The 22,085-nt window shown below is 33.9% G+C and overlaps 1 protein-coding gene and 1 long non-coding RNA gene across 3 annotated transcripts in view; one reads left to right on the forward strand and one right to left on the reverse strand.

Moving 5' to 3' along the window:
• LOC149490227 (uncharacterized) lies at nucleotides 1-16,218 on the forward strand. Its single transcript, XR_016316425.1, has 2 exons — nucleotides 1-569; nucleotides 16,134-16,218. It is a non-coding gene; the product is annotated as an uncharacterized LOC149490227 (long non-coding RNA).
• Nucleotides 15,847-22,085, reverse strand: part of LOC149490228 (uncharacterized) — a 17,267-nt gene continuing 11,028 nt past the window's right edge. For both annotated transcript variants that reach the window (XM_089701886.1, XM_089701892.1), the window contains 5 exons: nucleotides 21,908-22,040; nucleotides 20,996-21,191; nucleotides 20,331-20,477; nucleotides 19,587-19,731; nucleotides 15,847-18,494 (listed from right to left, as the gene is read on the reverse strand). In XM_089701886.1, the coding sequence (XP_089558012.1) occupies nucleotides 18,330-18,494; nucleotides 19,587-19,731; nucleotides 20,331-20,477; nucleotides 20,996-21,191; nucleotides 21,908-22,040 (786 nt within the window). In that variant the 3' untranslated portion in view covers nucleotides 15,847-18,329. The remainder of the gene's footprint in view (nucleotides 18,495-19,586; nucleotides 19,732-20,330; nucleotides 20,478-20,995; nucleotides 21,192-21,907; nucleotides 22,041-22,085) is intronic.

Consider the following 22,085-nt stretch of genomic DNA (forward strand, 5'->3'; position numbering starts at 1 on the left):
ATGGTCCGGGAGCCAGCAGCAGATTTTATGACCAAGTTCCTCTCAAGCGGTAATTAGTAAAATGCATCAAAGTATAGTATTATGAAGCCTCGTGAACGTCAGCTGGAGCTCGGTTGGGGGGAAGAGCGGTTGTAGCCTCCCGTATCAGCTGACGGTTTTTCCACCAAGATACAGCCAGCTGACATATATATTTATCCACAGTTACATATAAGCTATCATCAGGTAAATTTTTGTTTGAGAGGAAATAACGGAAAATAAATTTTTCTTTAAATTTAACTTTCATGTTCGAGACACCAGCTGACGTATAATACACCATGTTGTAACCAGCTGACTATTTTTTTTCGTTGAGATATTGGGTTAGCTACAATTTGACAAATTTTTAGCTGAGAGGAAATGAATGAATGAATGTATTTTTTTTCCTATGTGCGTGGGAGGCTACAACCGCTCACCCCCCCAACCGAGCGCCAGCTGACGTTCACGAGGCTTTATAATACTATACTCTCATGCGTCTGACGAATTATCTCTTGAGAGGAAATAGTTAACCAAATTTTCACCTGGCTCCCTAACCAGTAGTTATTATTCCACACCTTTCCTTCCTTCCGATTAATAATAATTAAATTAAAATATCATAATTATACGTCTTCCGTATATAATTGTTATCTGTATAGATCGCATTCAACATCAAACCAGATTTAAGAACTAGATCGTATTGAACTCGACAAAAAGTATATTTCATAATAAAATCAGTAAGACATTTGGAGAGGATGTAATTACAGATATCCTTATAAATCCTCTGAGCCCTGCTTTAGATCTGTCGGAAGTGTTTAATTGCATTTACATACATTTCAAATTTACATACTTTTTTCTTTGATCTAATAAAATTTTATAGCCTGGTTAATTTCATGGATATGTGTGTTTACATCGTTTAATTAGGTACCTACATGTCTATTACTACCGAAAATAAGTAATTAGTAAATAGTTATTATTATTTCTAGTTAGAATGTATATTTTAACATCTAGTAAATAAAAATCGACTAAATTCTTAACACTAAACACACGTTGATGATGATTTTTGATACCTTGTAGTATGGATAGTTTAACAAATTACAAAATATTTATTCTGCATTCATTTTACAATTAGAAATAGTTTTCCAATATTAAATAGTAGTACCTACTACCTTGTAATTCACTGTATTTTCGTAGATACATAAAATGTAGAGAAGTCTCTTTGTCGGGCTATTTTTGAAACATGAAAATCTATTCTAAATTCATCAGGCAAGTAGGTATGCAGATGTAAGTATCTTACATTATAACGTTTTTTCTCTTTCCTCAAATTGACTGGCAAAATAATTACATTTTTTAAACGTCATTTAAATAATAAGTATCTTCACATAACTTGAATCCTAGATAGCCTTAACTAACATCACCAGACATTCCAAGTGTTCCATAACAAGAACTCATTACCAAAATACTTGAATTTAAAATGAGGTTGTCACACTTCTACGTAATTTTATTCGTGCTGGTTCTTATAAAGTTATGCAGTTTTAGACAATTACTGTATAACGATCGAGCTCCTAAACATTCTTGTAACATTTATATAATACTGTGTGAAGAAGATTCCAGTTTAAACAGTTTATTTCCAGGATTTTGCACACAACGGAGTCGAAGGCATAGTAATAGGTAATTTAACAGTGGCAGTTGAAGCTTCGGTGCAAAATGTTTCGTGCTCGCAACGGGAACATAACCACACCTTCGCATAATTGTAGCTCATTTATAGTTTACTCTTTAATGATGGCTAAAATAACTTATATTTATATTTATATTTTTGTTGGAACAAAAACAACAGCAACTACATAATGAAATTCCTCAGGCATACTAAACAGGACCTAGTGAATATCATGTTCGCTTCATCATAGACCAACACTTAGATACCAAAGCTCCATCAGTTTCCTAAACAACCCCTCAATGTCTTATTAAAGCGGACACTTTGAATGAATAAAACATCCAACCTTGTACATTTGTAATCATTTTATATTAAACTGGTTTTATATAAACTCTTTAGTGAAACGATAATTGTTTTCACCATTCAAAATGAAACACAGACACGGCATTGCTCACAAAATGGCGTCACGAATCGTTCAAAAACGTATCAATCTTGCATTTCGTGCCGAAACGCAGTCACTATAAAATGTAGCGTAAAAGATTGTCTGAACGGTCAATGCACTTAGATGATGAATTATTTTTTCTTTCTTATTTATATTTAATTTAAAAATATGCTTTGTTGTTATTATTTGACAGATTGTGTACGCTCGATCAGGAAAATAATTGAATATTAGTTATTTGTTGGTTGTTTTCTAGGAGTTAAAAAAATAATAACAATCGTTATTTTAATGAAAACCCAAGAGATGTTCTATGATGAAATTGGTACAGTCATTTTGGAGAGCAAGATTACCCAATAATATAACTTTACGCGCCAACATAAGTATATTTTTAACCTCAATCATGCCAGGGCTCACAAAACACGAGGCACTTCCAAGTAACAAGTTCAAAGGAAGGTCACACAAATTTCTTAATGTCAACAATAATCCTGTCTTTTGGTTGGCCTTCATTAATTACTCCACCGTGAGTTTCCCACGGCAGTTAACAGAATAGCTTCGTCTGAACATAATCATGAAACAACTTGAAATGTTTTCATTGAAGGCATTTGAGAGATCCGACCGTATTATAGTTATATTTCTAATTAAACAGTTATTTGGATGTAATATTGTTTTGAGAACTATTTACCATTGTTTCCAAAACTCTACTTTTTCTAGTTATTTTTACAACTGTACACCTTCTATCAATTTTATAACTTATATTCCACAGTTACTTCCCTGAAAACAGAAAAACAATCATTAAAACACTTTAAACTAATTATTGTAAAACATCACCTCATCCTGGATATAAAACTTGTTTTTCTGGGCAATATTCTCGAATGCCGTTTATTTCTGGCGGATATCCTTTAGCATGCAAATAGTTGGCTTTCTAGCGTATCGGCCGGAGATTTGTTCATAATGACCTATGAAACCTTTCTTGCCTTCCCTATATTAGCGAACATCGAGTTAATGAATCGAACACTTCTTCTAATAGGAAATATGATCACCTTAGAGAATAATGTACTCTGGTGTACTCAGGTCAGGGTCAATAAAGGTCTGATAAATAATATTGTTACGTACCTATATGAAAACCAAAACCAGGCTGTCTTGTTTATTTTATAATATCGTCTTATCAATACATTTTTAAGGATGATAATGTTTAGTTTTTCCACAATAATAGTGGAGAATTTATTATAATTAGAATTTTATCTCAATCCCGAACCTTTCTACTTTCTAGTTTTATTTCTATCACGCTTATTTCACGAGAATCACGTTTATAAATTGACATAAGGTTACAAATAGCTCTCCTAATCATCTTTTACCTTCAATGACGTAAATATTAGGTAGGTACTAAAGATTTCTATATACCCAAAAGCACCAACATTACTGAAAATATATTTCATCTAGGTCAACGTTTGATCGATTAAAATGCCGCAACACCGGAAGAGGGGCTCTCCTGTCTCCATTCAAGTAAATTCCTCCATACTTCATTAGGTCTGGAATACCGCGGATCCGTTCCACTCGGCGCGACCAAAAAAACCAAGAATGTCATTTACTAGATCCCAGTGTGAACAATCGTTTGGAGTTAGGGTTGTCGACTGATTATTTTAGTACATTATATATTCTTAAATTCTAAAATAGTCGTAATTACATTATGCTCTTAATATTAATTCTGAGAGCATAATATAAGATATGAATTAATTTAAAACTATATACAAATTTACCTGTACATAACCTCTGTCGATCAAAATACATTGATACGTACACTAATTATTCTTCTTGAAAAGATTGCCTCGTTTCCAATTTAATGTTGTATTGATAATAAATATTAAGCAATACCAATATAAATTATAAATACAAAAGGACTTGGTCTTGGTCTTGGACTTGGTCCTTTTTGCGCGACCGACAGCTATTTAACCTGTTTTAGCAGAAGCTTGTTAAACCTTGTATCAAAATGTTATAAAATGTTGTAATAATTATGTTTCATAAACTCTTCAATACGCAGTACGCTTACAATATTTCAAAAATCAGGCAGCCCTACAATAAATATTGGCTTAACCAATCACCGCTGGAATCTGTCGAGGCTTTCGTCGAGATGAAGAGATTCCTTCATCTGATAAACACATTTTAATGCCAATAGCTCGGCTACTCAGATCATGCTCTTGAGTTAAGTACTATCTTTTTGTACAATGTTGTAGCTCGTGTCTTTTATTATGGCTACTTGTAATGATTAACTAGTTATTGGTATATCTTTGGCGTGCTATGTGAGTTCATTATCGTAAATAAGCATGTCTTCTTTTGAATTTGATTATTAAAATAATATCATATTATAAGTAAAGAAAAATAAAATTTTATCACAATCAGTTTCAAATTAATCAAGTTTATTAAATTCTATTCAGATTATCATTTCAAATAATTTCACAACAATTCGACACAAAATCATAACTAAGAATCAAAAACTGACATAATTTTATATGTATTCCCAAAACTTTAGCCGGCAGCCTGGCCTCGATAGTCAAATTCTTCACAGGTAAGTTTATAACAGACACTCAGTACCATTGATGATTAAAAATAAAGATCACATAAAATACTAAAAAAGCCGGTAGTTCCCACTTCCCAGTACATGATCTAATTTGCACACGATGTGAACTCCACTATACACCTCACACCGATATCAAACCTCGTGTGAAAACGGTCACTAAATGTGGTGTCCACTCACAAATGGGTTTTGAAGATTATTTTACGTGAGCTCGTGGGACTGCAATTTACTTTCATACGAAAGCGGTGCGAAATCTACATTGGTAGACTATTTTTGACTGGGGAAATGTGTGGCTTAGACTTTAATCTGTGTGGTGGGAATGCATACTTTGGACGTATTCTAATATAGATTTCACAAAAAATATCGCAAGTAAAATAAATACCTTTGTCTCGTCTACTCAGAAATTAATCAAGCAGTTTAATTCACATAAGTTTTATCAAGACCAGAAAAATTCAACATACATAAAAAGAACATATCTACTCTTCGAGTTGGAATTTTGTAACTGCACAAAAAAGTGCAGTTCAAATCGAATCATAATGATCCAAGCTTCCGCCAAGTACTCATATTCAGTGTCATTGGCTCATAGATCACAACATGCGCCCGCGCATGCCATGCGACACTACCGCGTGGCTATTAAACATGATTTTTGCTGATGTATTTAATGTTTATCTGATACCACCTTTACCACCGCGGCTTCGCCCGCTTTTTTTAAGATCTAATAAATTATATACTAAAACCTTCCTAGAAAATCACTCTATTTGTTTAAAAAAAACCGCATCAAAATCCGTTGCGTAGTTTTAAAGATTTAAGCAGAATATGTACATGGGGATATAGGGACAGAGAAAGCGTTTTGTTTTTTTTTACTATTTATTATACTTTTTTACAGATATTAAAATTGCAATTTGCAAGTTGATCAATCTTTTACGATGCAAGAGCGTAATCGGCTGATATATTTTTGGTAAAAAGTAACAGTATCTCGAAATGCTTCAGGCGCTTTTACCGATATACACCCATTTATACGGTTCAAACTTAATGGTCCGGGAGCCAGCAGCAGATTTTATGACCAAGTTCCTCTCAAGCGGTAATTAGTAAAATGCATCAAAGTATAGTATTATGAAGCCTCGTGAACGTCAGCTGGAGCTCGGTTGGGGGGAAGAGCGGTTGTAGCCTCCCGTATCAGCTGACGGTTTTTCCACCAAGATACAGCCAGCTGACATATATATTTATCCACAGTTACATATAAGCTATCATCAGGTAAATTTTTGTTTGAGAGGAAATAACGGAAAATAAATTTTTCTTTAAATTTAACTTTCATGTTCGAGACACCAGCTGACGTATAATACACCATGTTTTAACCAGCTGACTATTTTTTTTCGTTGAGATATTGGGTTAGCTACAATTTGACAAATTTTTAGCTGAGAGGAAATGAATGAATGTATTTTTTTTCCTATGTGCGTGGGAGGCTACAACCGCCCACCCCCCCGACCGAGCGCCAGCTGACGTTCACGAGGCTTTATAATACTATACTCTCATGCGTCTGACGAATTATCTCTTGAGAGGAAATAGTTAACCAAATTTGCACCTGGCTCCCTAACCATAAAGGGCAACTTCAAATTGATTATACATATACATTTTATAATTAATTCGTTCAAATCAAGTTATGTTCCTTATGACCTTCTGTCTTAATCGCGTGCCAAATTTCACCAATCAGTCAAGTACATACACATACACACTGAAGACATTTTCTAGGAAAAATCTTGACGAATCAATAGCTTCATGGCCCCGCTACAACGGTATGAAGTCAATACATCAGTTAGATGGATGATGCCGTCACCGTCGACCGACAAGTGTTAGCAAGTGATGCCACCGATTATAATGTATATTACGAAATGCCTTCATACCTTGTTGTATTGTTATATTATTTTTATAAAAGTAAATAAAAAAAACACCAAAGCACACAGTTTATATTGAAAGATAACTCTATTGGCAATGACGTCATAGAATAAGTCGGAAATACAAATTTTTCTTTTATTTACATTTAATTTCAACCTAGTTTAAGAGGTAATTTTATTAGATGTAAAGCTCTGTAGGTTTATTATTATTTTTATGATAATATTGCACAAATTAACAAACAAACTAGTGTCAATGTATGTGAATTGCTTTATCTTTGAGTTTGTATTTATTAAAGAGTAGAGTCAGATTTATTTATATTAAGTATTTCATGAAAATGTAATTATTACTGGAAACCATTTTTAAGAGCTTAATAGAATATCGGACTTGCTAGGAAATGTCGTCATAATAATATAATGTAACTCTGAAATTATTCCAACATGCACTTCTTTCTGCCGAGAATTAACTTCCATGTCTGCTCTCATGAAAAATAAAATTTATTATCATTTTCTCAAATCGATTAAAATCGAGTCATCCAGTTGACTAGTCACATTCCTCTATTAACTTTTAATTCAAGAATTTTCGAGATTATCCCAATTCGCTTCGAATCGACTCGACTAGCGTACCTATCAATCGATTCGTTGCGAAGTCGATGCGCTACAAAGGTTCATTCAACCCGATTATACTCGGGCACAAAACCTAACTATTTTCAGTCTAGCTGCAGGTCTTATGAATATTGACACTTAAACGGTCAAGAAACCGTTTATAATATTGTAAAAAAGATGATTGCAACTTGAGACATATTTTTCTTTATCGAGAGTTAAGAAATAGAGTTTGTATTTGGTCTCATCCTAATAATAAGACATTTTCGTTATTACATCATGTTTTATAAATATTTTTGTTAGACTGTCCGCAGCTTTATTATATTAGCTGATGCACAGCTCAATTCGAAGATTTTAAAGAACTAGTATCTATCTATATAAATAAATCAACATATTTTCTTAGCAAAAAGTCTTTAAACAAGGCCTGTACTTGCATTCTGCCATAATTATAGTTATTTATCATGTCGGTCATGTATTTATCATGTATGTTCGTAACAATTCATATGCAATTTGAGTAAAAAGTGACTACAGAGTGTGGAGCGTGACGGACCATCTTAGAAGATAGAGATGCTATCTAAATTACAACACCGGTGATTTCTCGGACTACCCAGTGGTAACAACTATACATATCACGCTATGTTAAAAGGGATTTTTCAGTGTATTTTTTTGTGGCAAATAAGTCATGCGAAGAAGCTGTAAGCAAAAAAATTAAATGCATTCATATACACTATATCAAAATGTAATATCCAGGCAATAACACAGCGTTAAGTAAGCACAAAAGATAGTACAAAATAAAATATATTTCTTTAAGAATTTGTGATTTTTAAATTATCTCATTTGGTAAACCCCAAAACTATTTGTGGTATCTTTACATACATTGTTAATTTTTTTCTTTCTTATTCTTCTTAATATTTAAAGCATAATAACTCTACATACCTACGAAATTAAAACATTTAAAAATTAAAGCTTGCCAACTCTTGAATCTTCTGAAAACGATACCCAGTCTCGTTCACAGCATTACAGCTAAAAGTTTCATTATATCATCCAAGCAACAATTCAGCAAAAAACTGTTATTGATACTGACAAGAAAAATCGTTTACAATTGCAGTTTTTGTATTACTTTCAACCGTTATTTTGCTAAACTATTCTTCGTTCACCTCTTTTTAGGGCAACAAAAACGTCTTATGAAACACGAAATTTCGTGTTAAAAATTACGTTATAGACACCAATTGAAAATTAAATCGATATATATTATAACACATTCTGTTAAATGACGCAATAGTTTTCTGGGTATAACCATTAGTTCTATGATCTAGAAAATTATGGAAATTTAACTGTACATCTAAACTACGTAACCACAACTGACACAGTAGGGGAATCCAAAGCCGCGACAATTTTGACAATAATTATTTAGAAAGTTGATGTTTAATACTTAACTTTCTCCTTTTGTATATTTTTTTGTCGTCACGATGTTATTACCGAGCTACAAATGACATTTCTTTTATTTGGTCGTGATTTCCCGCGCAAAACGTTTATCTTTCTAAACATTTATTATGCTTAATTTTCTACTTGCTTTTACAAGTTTGATACTACTTTCAGTAAGTATGTAAAGAACGTTTTAATGTAGGTATTCTCTTTTCTTTATTATATACTTAAATACTTAGGAATTTGAATTTGTTCGCACAAAACATGATTGATTTCTAAACATGAAAGAATCAAAACCTATATACCTTCGTAGATAAAGAGACTTCATTTTTTAGGAAACTACTTAGTCCGATTCAAAATTTTCTAATACATAGTTATATAAGTTTGACACCTGTCTATTGTCCACGAAAATGTATAAGATAATGTAACTAATCCGCAACGTGCATTGGTCAGTAGCATTTCTAAGCATCGTCCACAAAAAATAAACTATAAAGTTTCCAAGAAGCAGTAGGTAAGGCAGCTCACTGGCGCATGACGACGCCGGTTGATGACCGACAGCCACCAAAGTCCAAATCAAATCTTCATACCACTGTGAAGTTTAAACGTTAATAATTTTCGTCCAGTAAAAATACTTTCCGAACCGATAAAATATTTTTCAGACCTCGTTGCTTTGATGTTACGTGATGGGTATGTGTAGGATTTTAATTATTTGACAATTTTTCAATTCGTTAAAATAATTTGTTCAGTATGGAGAAAATTTAAAGGTTGTACTTATCGATGTACCTATACATAATTGTATTATTATGTATATGATAATATGTATCTCCAACGATTTGCAATATTATAAATCTTTTTGGCAAATATTATATTTGCTAATATTTTGTTTCATTTAATAGAAATTTTGTTCATTATGTAGAGCAACAAACATAGATAGGATTTACTCTACATAAAATATAATATATAAAATGAAATTATTGATTATTGTGATATCTGAAATTATAGCTTAAAAACTAACTACCGAAATGCCTATTTCTAATATATAATAAAATGAAATAAATATCAATTGCAAGAATTTTACAAGATAATTTCCCGAAGCATCCGTGCAGCGCAAACGCAACAAGGAGCTATAATGAACGACAGTGATCGATCATTTTTTTAGATTATTGTAGCGTAAAATTGTACTGAAAATTAAAAAGAAGCTGTAAAAAACTTGTGTTTTAGTTAAAAAAAAATATTATCTTAGTGCTCTGCTGCTGTCTATGGTCAAACTTTTATGTGTATAAAGTACTAAATACTTATATAAGGTAAGTATAAACGTTAAAAAGGCCAATACGTCTTATGGTAAAGTTCAAATTTAAAATAATTTGGAAAATCCAAAAGTGCACGCCTCATAATTATTTATTAATTATTATTTTTGTTTATTTAATAACAATTAAACCACATCGAATCAGACCCTGAAAAATGAAAGGGTTCTATTCCTGAGCATACTCAAGCGTAAGAGAAAAAAAAAGACTCGATTAGTAAAGTATTTCGGTCGCTATCGTGTTAACAAGAAAATCCTCCGCACATACAGACACACGGACGTCCAAGACAGAACTTTTTTAAACTGTTTTTTAACTAGTTTAAATAACAAAAATGACATCAAAAATATCATGAATGTTAAAAATAGTGTTTTTTCTTAATATGTGTGTGTATGTATTATCTTACAAGTGCAATGTATGATACATAAAGACATTTTAAGTTTGAAAAATCAGATGTTTTGCGCGAAGTGACAGTAGTACCCACCTCAACGCTTCGCTTATGAGGCGTGCAAAAGTAGTTTAGAATGGGCAAAAGAAATTGTTGTTCAAAAGCCCTCGCTTTAGATTAGTTATCGTTTCCTTTACAAGAGCAACTACGAACAGGTTATGCTTATTCAGTTATAATTATTATCCTTTTTCTTACAGATTTCATTAAGGTTATTTGGAATCAAAGAAGGGTGCATAATGAAGAGGTATACCGTGACGGCGGACGATTAAAATACTGTTTCTATCTTCTATCCTTATTCCCTGCAGGCTATTGCCATTTAACGTCAAATGCAATAACTTTTTATACTTGCAGGTGCACTTCTATAGTAAACAATTCGTGTAACTTTCCCAGACGGTAAATATTTATGAAAATTAATGGCGAAAGCATGTTCAAAATCAATTATAAGTTATAACGATGTCTTGATCGATGCTGAATGTACCAGATTACAACTTTCTTGAATACTACAGTTGAAGATATTTTAAAACAATACATAATAAAAAGAAATATTCTTACATAAAATATAAAATACAATGTTATTCTTTAAAAACCAGAAAATACCGTTATAATACTGCTAATAAAGATGTTTATTGTTGATATGAGTGCACGCAACTAAATTATAATAGGTTGATATATTTTAGTAGTTTTCCTATTGTGATCGTTTTATTCAGATTGGAAAGCGAATACAAAACAGTTAAATTGAAAAACAACTGAAATTCGTGCTCAAGTGGCGGCCTTATAGACAGAAGCCATCTCTACCAGGCATAGTTTGGGCAAAGGACAAAACACATTAAAACAAATTTAGGCAGAGTTATTAAGGATAATTTACGTTTGCTAGATTTGAGTCTGTGCACGCAAGTATAATAGTATAATAATAGTTTTTCTATTCTGTAGTTTACTATGTTTTATCCTCTTTAGGATACGAATGTTATGATCATTTACGTTTTCGGCGTACCTATAGTCTACAAATTGCTCTACATGCGTAGATTTCGTTAAAATGCCTCAGTTATCAAGATAATTGATCCCCAGCATTCCACCAGGCGTGCATCTTGTGATAATCAGGCAGCGCGTGAAGAAGCCGTCGACCTGCCGTGCCACGCGTCGCCGCGCGCGCACCGCCCGTGGAAAACGAGGTGCATGACTCGTTTGCAGGTGACGGGCCACCTGCAGACCGCTAACCTTTCCGTATAAACGATGGATTATGTCATTTATTTATTGCTCGTTAGTTTCGATCGATAGTGTCACTCTCTCCTAAACCTTTGGCAAAAACGTGTGTTGATGGCATTCAGAAACGCTAACCACTTCTTGTGTGTCTATGGCACCGAAACGGCATGTTTTAAAGGTCAAAGTAAGGTCAGTTTTTAATTCGAATATAAAGTAATTTGTTTCAATAATTTGATTTTTTTACTTGGCTACTATAGAGTTCATGAATGAGTAATAGCGCTTACATCAGATAAAAGCCCCGTTTATAGAATTTAGTATCTATCTATAAAAATTATAAATTCATTGTTGTATCTTTACTGTTTTTTAGTATTCCTTATGTTTTGGGTTAATTTCCTTAAAACTAGTAGCTACGTATATTTTCTTGACATTATTTGTAATTTAAATGCGATCAATCCTCCAAGTAGGTACTACAGGAAAACTGTAATATTTATAGAAGAGTTCATCTGTGGAATTTTCATGAATAGGCATTTCTCAAAGAAATATCAATAATATTTTCAGCGATAATTATGTAATACCTATAGACTACAAGCCCGCATAGGACAAAAATATGGGTCAAATGAACCACCAGGGGTCATATCTAGAACGATAGCAGAGCAAAAAATAATAAGATTCATCACTATGCCGTCACTTGTAAGCTGTCCAACTGAGTGCAGATGAGAATTGAAAAGTACAGGTAGACTCGGTAAATTTTGGTCATATATTTTTGTACGGCATTCTTAACCATCGATAGACCCATTAAAAATAATAAGAAACCGCTCAGTGCCGTACAAAAATGGTGGTCCACCAAGTCGGAATTTTTATTTAATTTCCGAGAGTTACCGGGGGTAAATTTGGTCATTTGACCATGTACGGCATCTGTGTCATACTATTGCTATACTGCTTTTAATCCATTATTCCGCAACGCCGTACAAAAATCATGGGGACAAGGGGAAAAAATCGAGAGTTGCAATCCCCTCTCTTTCCCCACTCCAGGGGGTCATTTGACTAAGTACGGCTTCGGTTCCAAAACATTATCTAGCACTCAAAAGTACTATTAAAAGCAATGCCGTCAAAAAATAATTGTTCTTTTAAATGTATACCAATAATCATCTTAATTTCATCGAATTCTTGATATAAAGAGCTGTAAGGTCATTTGACCCTGTACGGGAACTTTTTTTTTTAATATGATATTGTAAAATTCAATTGTTGTATAGTATTGCCGTTCAAAAGAAACCGTTCTAAAAAAAGTTATAGAGAAATGCAAAACCAGAAATTTTGTTAAAGTTTAAACATCGTAGATTAATGAAATATAATAGTTTTCTACACTTTATCCGTTGTTTTAAATAGTATTAACATAGATAAATTAGGAAAAAACGATGCCGTACATTTTTGTGCAGACCACATCTTTTAGGCTGATGAAAGCGACGAAAGCTACAATTTTAAGGGTGCTTTATGGCCATTTGATACAGTACGGCATTAACATATTTTTACCCAACTACGGCAAAGCAAAAGGAGGGTTATGGTTGTTTACAGGTCATGTATGTATGTTCATCTATTCCCTCGTAACTTCTAAACTACTTATCAGAATTCGACAAATGACATATCATTAGAAGCGTCTGAATTGTTCACTGGATAACCAGCGACCAGCTAGCTAAAGGCTATATGGGGTTTCACAAAATCTAATGTGGCGCCCTCTAGCGGACAAAACATACAGAGTAAAAAAATAAAGTTAAGATAAATATGCAGTGTTTGGTATCATTTGAAAGCGCTTTACTTGTAAATTTTGAATATGTATATATTACTAGCATTTGCTTGTGACTTTACCTGTATTCATGGACTGATTGCATATAATTCACATCTTTTCGTTCATAGCTTTTTTATTAGTTCATCAATTTAACGGAGTCCATTCCACCTGACTCCGACTTTCCAAGGTGATAATTAACCACCTCTAGCTTCTTAATATTAATGTATATTTATATTTTATTATAAAAATATAAAGCAAACATTTCGTTATATGGATTTTTTTCTTTTTCAGATTTTTCCCCTTTGAACCAACGAAAATGTACGGCACATGAAAAAATATTATCTATGCATAAAATACTTTAAAAATAAATTTATTTCGTGTTGTGTCAAATGACCCCCTGGAGTGGGGAAAGAGAGGGGATTACAACTCTCGATTTTTTCCCCTTGTCCCCATGATTTTTGTACGGCGTTGCGGAATAATGGATTAAAAGCAGTATAGCAATAGTATGACACAGATGCCGTACATGGTCAAATGACCAAATTTACCCCCGGTAACTCTCGGAAATTAAATAAAAATTCCGACTTGGTGGACCACCATTTTTGTACGGCACTGAGCGGTTTCTTATTATTTTTAATGGATCTATCGATGGTTAAGAATGCCGTACAAAAATATATGACCAAAATTTACCGAGTCTACCTGTACTTTTCAATTCTCATCTGCACTCAGTTGGACAGCTTACAAGTGACGGCATAGTGATGAATCTTATTATTTTTTGCTCTGCTATCGTTCTAGATATGTCCCCTGGTGGTTCATTTGACCCATATTTTTGTCCTATGCGGGCTTGTAGTCTATTAAAGCTTATCGTGTGCGTAATCACTTTGGCATTTGCTATTAGTTTTTAGACGATAATTTGAAAATTATAAAATTCCATAAATAGTAATTGAAATTCAAATATAAACAAAACGCAAAGAAAACATCAGCTGTATAATTTTTTCCACATAACCGTTCCGCTTTACATGTTATTATCTATGCAAATATGTGCCCATAAGCATGTGCCTATGGAAAAATCGATGAAATTGACCATAACAAGCTTAAAGAAACGTAGCATATCCTAACAGCTACGTAATTAGTCAAGTTGTTGGATGTAATTAAAATTTATCGTCTATCTTTCATTAAAGCCTCAATCGTCAGGTTAGCGGTTTAACGATTATGTTTATGATACATTGCTGTTTTTGCATAGAGTAAGAATTATGTAGCTCTTACGTATTACGTTATGTATTAACCATTGTAATGAAAATCACACCGGAACCGACAACAATTAGATTTGGTCTTAAAGGCTATGCTCCGTAGCGAGCAGCGATGCGAGCCTTGCTTTATTTGATCGTTATCATGGGCTCTGAACTATACTGTTCTATTAAACAGTAATGAGGGACGGATTACTTTAACAGAGCGCTTATGATTGTGAACCGTTGCATACAATCTACATCATAAAAACTTCAAAAAATTTATTAGAGAAATAAGTTGTCTGAAAAAAAGCTGCATGACTAAGTATTTAAAACATTTTTATAGGTACCCATATTCATTAAATTCGAGATACAAACATAACATGTATAATTACCCGTTCCCATTAAACCTTTGTCATAAAATACATCGTGTGAATCCATCTTATCACAATAGAGGCAATAAAAAATAAAGTTCGAAATATTTTGTGGTCACTTCACGATTTCACGGCGCTGTAATAGCCGAGACTGGAACTTGAAAATGAAGGGCAACAACCCGCATTACATTGATTCTAAATATTACTTGCTCTGTAGATTATATAACGCTAAATCAATGGACACGATAATACTGATGTTTCTCATGAATTTTGACCGTGATCTATCTACATTAATATTATAAAGAGGAAAGATTTTATGGTTTGTTTGAATAAAATAGGCTCCGAAACTACTGGACCGAGTGTTAGAATCCTACATTATCCCTGATGAACAGAGGCTATATTTAATATCTATACTACCTAATATTATAAAGCTGAAGAGTTTTCTTTGTTTGATTGAACGCGCTAATCTCAAGAACTATGTACTGGTCCGATTTGAAAAATTCTTTCGGTGTTAGATAGCCCATTTATCGAGGAATGCTATAGGCTATAATATATATCATCACGCTAAGACCAACAGGAGCGTTGCAATGCGGGTGAAACCGCGGAGCAGTGTGTAGTATATAATTTGTTAAGTCTTCGACCAAGCGGGTCAAGCCGCGGACTGAAGGCTATACTAACTATTATTATATCAAAGGGCTATGTAAAGGGCTTTGTTACAAATTACAATCCACTAACTACTTGAACGTTGAGTGACGCGTGCTAATCAACGTTCGGCCTAGTCATTCAATTGAATGTCGTCAATCAATGAACGCGCTAGTCATTCAATCAAATAGCAGTCTCAAATAGCAGTCTCAACTAGCTGACGGCGACATATCCACATGCGTAGAAGGACAAAGGAATTGGGAATTTGAAATAAAAACACCCAATGTATTAAAATATTTTATTTAACTGTCAACAATAAAATTATATACACCTTATGTTTATACAATGTACAGTATTTATATCTTATTTACAAGAGTCTACTTGGACCCATATAATCTATTTCCATTTGTACATATTATCATAATAAAATCTGCACTGTGTTCAAGACATAGCAAATGAAATGTGTATAATACAAATACATGTGCAAAATGTTTTAAAACAATATGTTATATTACTTTTACGTTTTATTTATTGGTGCTTGCATATAACATAATAAATAAAAATTATCTAGGAATGCTGGTTCTAAATATTTCAGTACTTACATATTATTTTCTTGCATAGTTCAAAAACACATTATTTTTAACTACAAATGAAAATCTTTAAAATTCACGTAAAATTATTTTGAGAAGCCTGAAATTGAAAATCAAATTTTTACAATTTTTTTACCACACAACATCATTTTTGACTTTTAGAAAATATATTACATTTTTACAATTCTGATCACAGATCAAAAATTTTCGCCCGATTAATTTAATATACAAATAAGTACAAATTTTGCACATCTTTATCACAATTTACAACACGAACTTACGAATTATTCATGAAAATGATAAACAATATTAAAAGAATATCAAAATAAAACCTAAGGCTGAAATGAAATAAATAATTCCCTAGTATAGTAATTGCATGATCTACATTAAAATTATAGAAAAAATATTCCTATTCTAAAATAAAATACTCGAATTTTATGTAGATTCGATTTCATTATACATTGAAACTTACAAAAACAAATGCCATAAATATTAAAGCAATTGAAATAAAAAATGTTAATAACTCTAACATAATATTTAAAATAAGCTGAAAACTTGTGCGAATTTTAAAAAAAACACAATTTTATAAATGGACAATACAACATTAACACTACATTTTTATATTTACTGAAATTATTTTAACTTGAAAAACACAAACTTATTATAAAGGCGGTTTCGTTGTATAATTACTTAGTTATATTATTACTTTATAAAATTTCCTCACCACATTAACTAATTATATTGAAATCTAATTTTAAAAAATCCACAGTGAGGCTATATGAAGAATTTAATTATATCATTTATTCATTTTCAGACATATTTTCATTTTAGTACAATTGACATCATAACTCGTGTACAAAAATTAAAACATAATTCTATGCATTACATAATTCCAAACAAATATTACTAAGTATGCAATTAAATTACTATGTGGTTTATTATTATAGGTGTAACAATAATTATTGGTCTGTGTCTACTTATTTTAAATTACTTTCTATTGCTTTTTAACTTGAAATATCTCATATTGAAGTGTGCATTCAGCCTATTAAGGCACAAGAAATGTGGACTTTAAAAACTATGCTATTTAATAACAAAATCTTTATAATAATAGCTGTTAAAATCTGCAATTAACTGCTTAATCAATAGATCTGCTATGAAATAAAATCATATAATATATTACTCTTTATGAACTTGAGATATAATAAAAAAACACCGTATTGACTAATTTGTCAATATGGTATTTTTATTTACCAATCTGTATTCTATATTTTGACTTTATGTGCATAAATTTAATGTGAATTGATTTCTACTGGTCTTAACAAGCTGTTATTTCTATTAAAAATTGCATGAAGACAAACACTCATATTCTTAGTGATTATTTTCTTCCTGAAATATGTGATAATAATTTTCAATTGACTAACTGAAGCATTAAAGTTCAAGTTGTAACCTTTTACCTCAATATACCATGATTTATCCCTTATCAAGAATCAGGACACACAACCTATAATAATGCACCTTACGGCACACAGAAATGTGCGTCGATAATACCTAGGCGCAAACACACAAACACAACACATAGCTGCCATAAATTCCACTTATTTTTTCTAGATAACTATTATGGGCCCTTTTCACAATGGGCAGCGTTGGGCGAGTAGAGGCAATCACGATAGTATATATTATAATCGCCGTAATGGCGGCAAACAACCATCATTTGTTGGGCCAACGCTCTCGGTTGTGTGGGTCCATTACATTCATCACTAAAACTGTCACATAGTGCCATTGAGATATACATATAGAGACGACACCGCCTACATCACTTATGTTCCGCTCAACATACGCCATATGGCGTAACTGCACGCCCATTTTTTATTTGTTTTAAGTGAAACTCATCAAATATGCCTTCGTGTGTGTTATGATATTGCACAAATAATACGAAAAAGTGCAAAGGAATAACTTTCATCGGTAAGTACCTAACCAGATAATAATTTTTAAAACTTAGAGCAAAAAAATGGCGCACAGATTTTGTTTGTGCTGTCTCCTCCATACGTAGTAATATTATCTCAATGCTTAGTGCACTTTTTATTCACTGTCGCAGTCACTTGATGCACTTTTTAATATTCGCAATCACTTGCACTTTTTTCACTGTCATAAACTCCCTACTGGGAGTCAGGCGAGTCCTAACTATCCACATGGTCGGGCTCCATCTTTGGCCCGGGTCGGATCATCACCAACTTCTCATCATCATTGCCTGAATGTATGGTCTCTATTGTGAGCATCATTTTCTCATCACAGCTGTCATCACCGGAGTCTGAATAGACTGATTGTGTTGATGTCGCTACCTCCTGGAATTTGTAGAACAGAATTTCAGTCAGTCGTTCAAGAAAAATAGTTAAAATTGAAGTAGGAATATGTAGTAAAATTAAACTAAGTTCATGGATCTTTGAAAAAAATAACTTGACCAATGATTTAAGCTTAAAGTTAAAAGATAACAATGCGTGTTTTCTGCATAGAGTAGTTAGCTACAGATCCTATGTGCGATCAACAATATATGACTACAGAATTGGGAGATACTACTACGGGTCAAATCATATTAACATATTGTGAAAGTTAATTTCAACATAAAGAAGTAGAGATTGTCTAATCTAAAAATGAACGCCCCTCCACTAAACTTAATTGTTTCAATGTGTGAGGACAAATAATTATTGAACCACTTTATATGTGTGCGCGCGTCGATTCTACTGCAAACTTTGACACTCGCGCACTGATTTGTCAACTAATCGGGCGATCAGTTCAGGTGCCTAGCATTGTATGGCGGGGAGAGCGCGCTATGTACGGAATGACACGTCCGTTCTGTCGTGCATCGCGTCATTTATGCACTAGTTGGCCAACTGGTCCTGTCGTTCGGGCATGGACGGGACTGGAGGACTGAACGACCAATGAGGCAGACCAATTTGTGTGTATTGCGTCTATACACGTACTTTGAATGTGAGCGTAAACACAGTGGAGGGGCGTTCATTTTTAGATTAGACAATCTCTACCTAAGTATTCATTTTTAAATAATTAATAATCTGGACACATAAATTTGTCAAGATGAGGCCTACCTCATCATTAGCACTAGAAATTCAGCAGCTATGGCATCCAATATTACTCAGAATTCAGAAATACAAAGATTTGAAATTGCAAAACACTGCAAATTATTAAGTCCCTAAGAAATACAGGCATTGAAATAACTATCTAGATAATTGATCTAGATCAATACTATAGATGAATGAATACTAGATAGATGCACAAGTGCACCGCCCGCTCCTTTGCTGGTTGTCGTATAAAAAAAAATAAACACAAAAAATATACCGACCGAATTGATACTCCTTTTTTTAAGTCGGTTAAAAATTAATTGGCTACTTTAGAAATCAAAATATCTATAATCAACTAACCGTAATCCTGTTCTTAGTGTGTATGCGCACATGTTTAGCAAGATGGTCTGAACGCATGAAGCGCTTACTGCACTCGGGACATTCGAACCGTTTCTCGCCTGTGTGCGTGCGTCTGTGCCGTTGTAACTCGTCGGAACGGGTGAATCTGGAATAATAGTTAATAGTTGTTAAATTATATTTCCATAGCAAGTCTAATTTCAAAAAAATCTGTTATTTATTCAGGTTTTTATCTTGCCGAAAATGATAAAAAAATTCTAATGGTGTATAGTTAAACCTAGTATGTTATGTTTTACTTTACATTTATATTTTGGAAATGCAAAAATTGGTTTTGATGGATAGATGTTATAAATTTATAAAAATATTTTATAATGGATAGCTGATGTTTGTTACACAAAATTATTACTGAATTCATGCTGATGAGATTTGCAGTTTCAATTTGAATGATTTGCTAAAATCTATGCAATGGATTCTGGCTCTAACTAAGCTTGTTTTGAAAATTTTTCTGTATCATTAATATATTAAGCGCTTACCGCTTGCCGTAGAACAGCCAGTTGCAGAGGAAGGGCCTCTCCCCGGAGTGCCAGCGGAGGTGAGCCCGCAGGTGGGAGTCTATGTCAGTAATATATTTCATGCTTACCGCTTGCCGTAGAACAGCCAGTTGCAGAGGAAGGGCCTCTCCCCGGAGTGCCAGCGGAGGTGAGCCCGCAGGTGGGAGTCTAAGTCAGTAATATATTTCATGCTTACCGCTTGCCGCAGAACAGCCAGTTGCAGAGGAAAGGCCTCTCCCCGGAGTGCCAGCGGAGGTGAGCCCGCAGGTGGGAGGTCTTGCCGTACACCTTGTTGCAGCCCGGGATGTGGCACACGTGCTGCTTCTTGCGGTCCACTAGCCGGCTGGAATTGATGGCATTTGTTAGTATATTATGTATGCAGGAGGCAATTATTTGAAAAAAAAAGACGGGTTGCACTCCGGGAGTGCCGGCAGAAGTGAAAACTTGATTATTAACGTTGAGCATGTTTGATATTTTGGAATGGTATCCGTCTTACGCTTTTTCGATCAGGTCACGTGTCCTGACGCGAGTTTAAGATTTTATACCCATTACAGAAAAAATGCTCAACGCCGCTAAAGAAGTTTTCACTTCAAAAATAATTGTTTAAACTGTTAAAAAATGTAGTGCACAAACAATTAAAAAAAGACAATACATAAAAGTTAGTTTTCATTGAATGTGGATGATAATTTGAATCACCATTAATAAAGAAGCTGCTGAAATTATCCAAAATTGCTCTATCTGTTTAAACAATGACAAACACAAGATGGCTTCTTCAATATGAATTAAAAGTGTACATATTAAGTTCGTAAAAAGTTTCTTATAAGTAAAATAGCAACTAAAATTAACATTAATCATACTCACTTCTCCCCTTGATCACAGTTGGGGCACGTACAGGCCACTCGTTTGACCAACCGCTTGCCCCCATTCGGGCTCATGGCCCGCTGCTTGCTCGCTTCACACTCACTGGGGGTCGTCCCTTGGCCCCCGTTGTTCCCGGAACTCACTGTTACGACCTGCCACTTGCCCGGCTCGTTGGGGTCTTGTTGAATTTGTTGGCCTGGAAACGATATACATTTTAGTTCATTCCAATTTAAGAGAAAGATTTAATTTAAATAAACAAATTAACACTTTTTTGAAGTGAAAACTTCTTTAGCGGCGTTGAGCACTTTTTCTGTAATGGGTATAAAATCTTTAACTCGCGTCAGGACACGTGACCTGATCGAAAAAGCGTAAGACGGATACCATTTCAAAATATCAAACATGCTCAACGTTAATAATCAAGTTGTCACTTCTGCCGGCACTCCCGAAGTGCAACCCGTCTTTTTTTTCTATAAGGCACGTAAGTACATATTTAAAAAAATAAGATGGACAAATGGAAAAATTACGGTCGATCCGAGTTCGGGAAGTGGGAGGCGAAGAGCTTATAAGTATAAGTATAAAAATGGTTTATCTCGATTTCCAGCAAAACTAGAAAGTCCTATGGAATAAATCAATAGCAAAATTGTAGGTAATAAAAAGATGTCGCGGAAGAATTCTAACCAATACCCGCGGCCCCATCATTAAAGCGCCTCGACGGAACACAGTGGGGTTTTAGTCGGTAAGAATCCGACAAAACCCACGTCTCCTTCCCCGGGGGCCGTGGGTATCTTTGGGAGATTTCCCCACTATAAAAAAAGGTAATAAAAAGATTTATAACGTTTCCGTTTTTTTCTTCATTTTTTACCATTTTTGAAGGGCTCGGTCTATGAATTATTTGAGAACAACAAATCTCACCAATGGTGACCTGCTGCTGCTGCTGCTGCGGCTGCTGCTGCGGTATCTGCGCGAGCTGCACGGCGCCGGGCAGCCCCACCGCCGGCACCAGCTGCACCGCGCCGCCCAGACCGCCCACGCCCAGCGTCGGCATCTGCATCGAACATTTTTAATTTAACCATTGAGATATACATATGGA

The sequence above is a fragment of the Colias philodice genome, chromosome 2 (assembly GCF_061535455.1).
Source record: "Colias philodice isolate Cphi_HAF_F1 chromosome 2, ilColPhil1 Martin Lab GWU primary, whole genome shotgun sequence".
Lineage (NCBI taxonomy): Eukaryota > Metazoa > Arthropoda > Insecta > Lepidoptera > Pieridae > Colias > Colias philodice.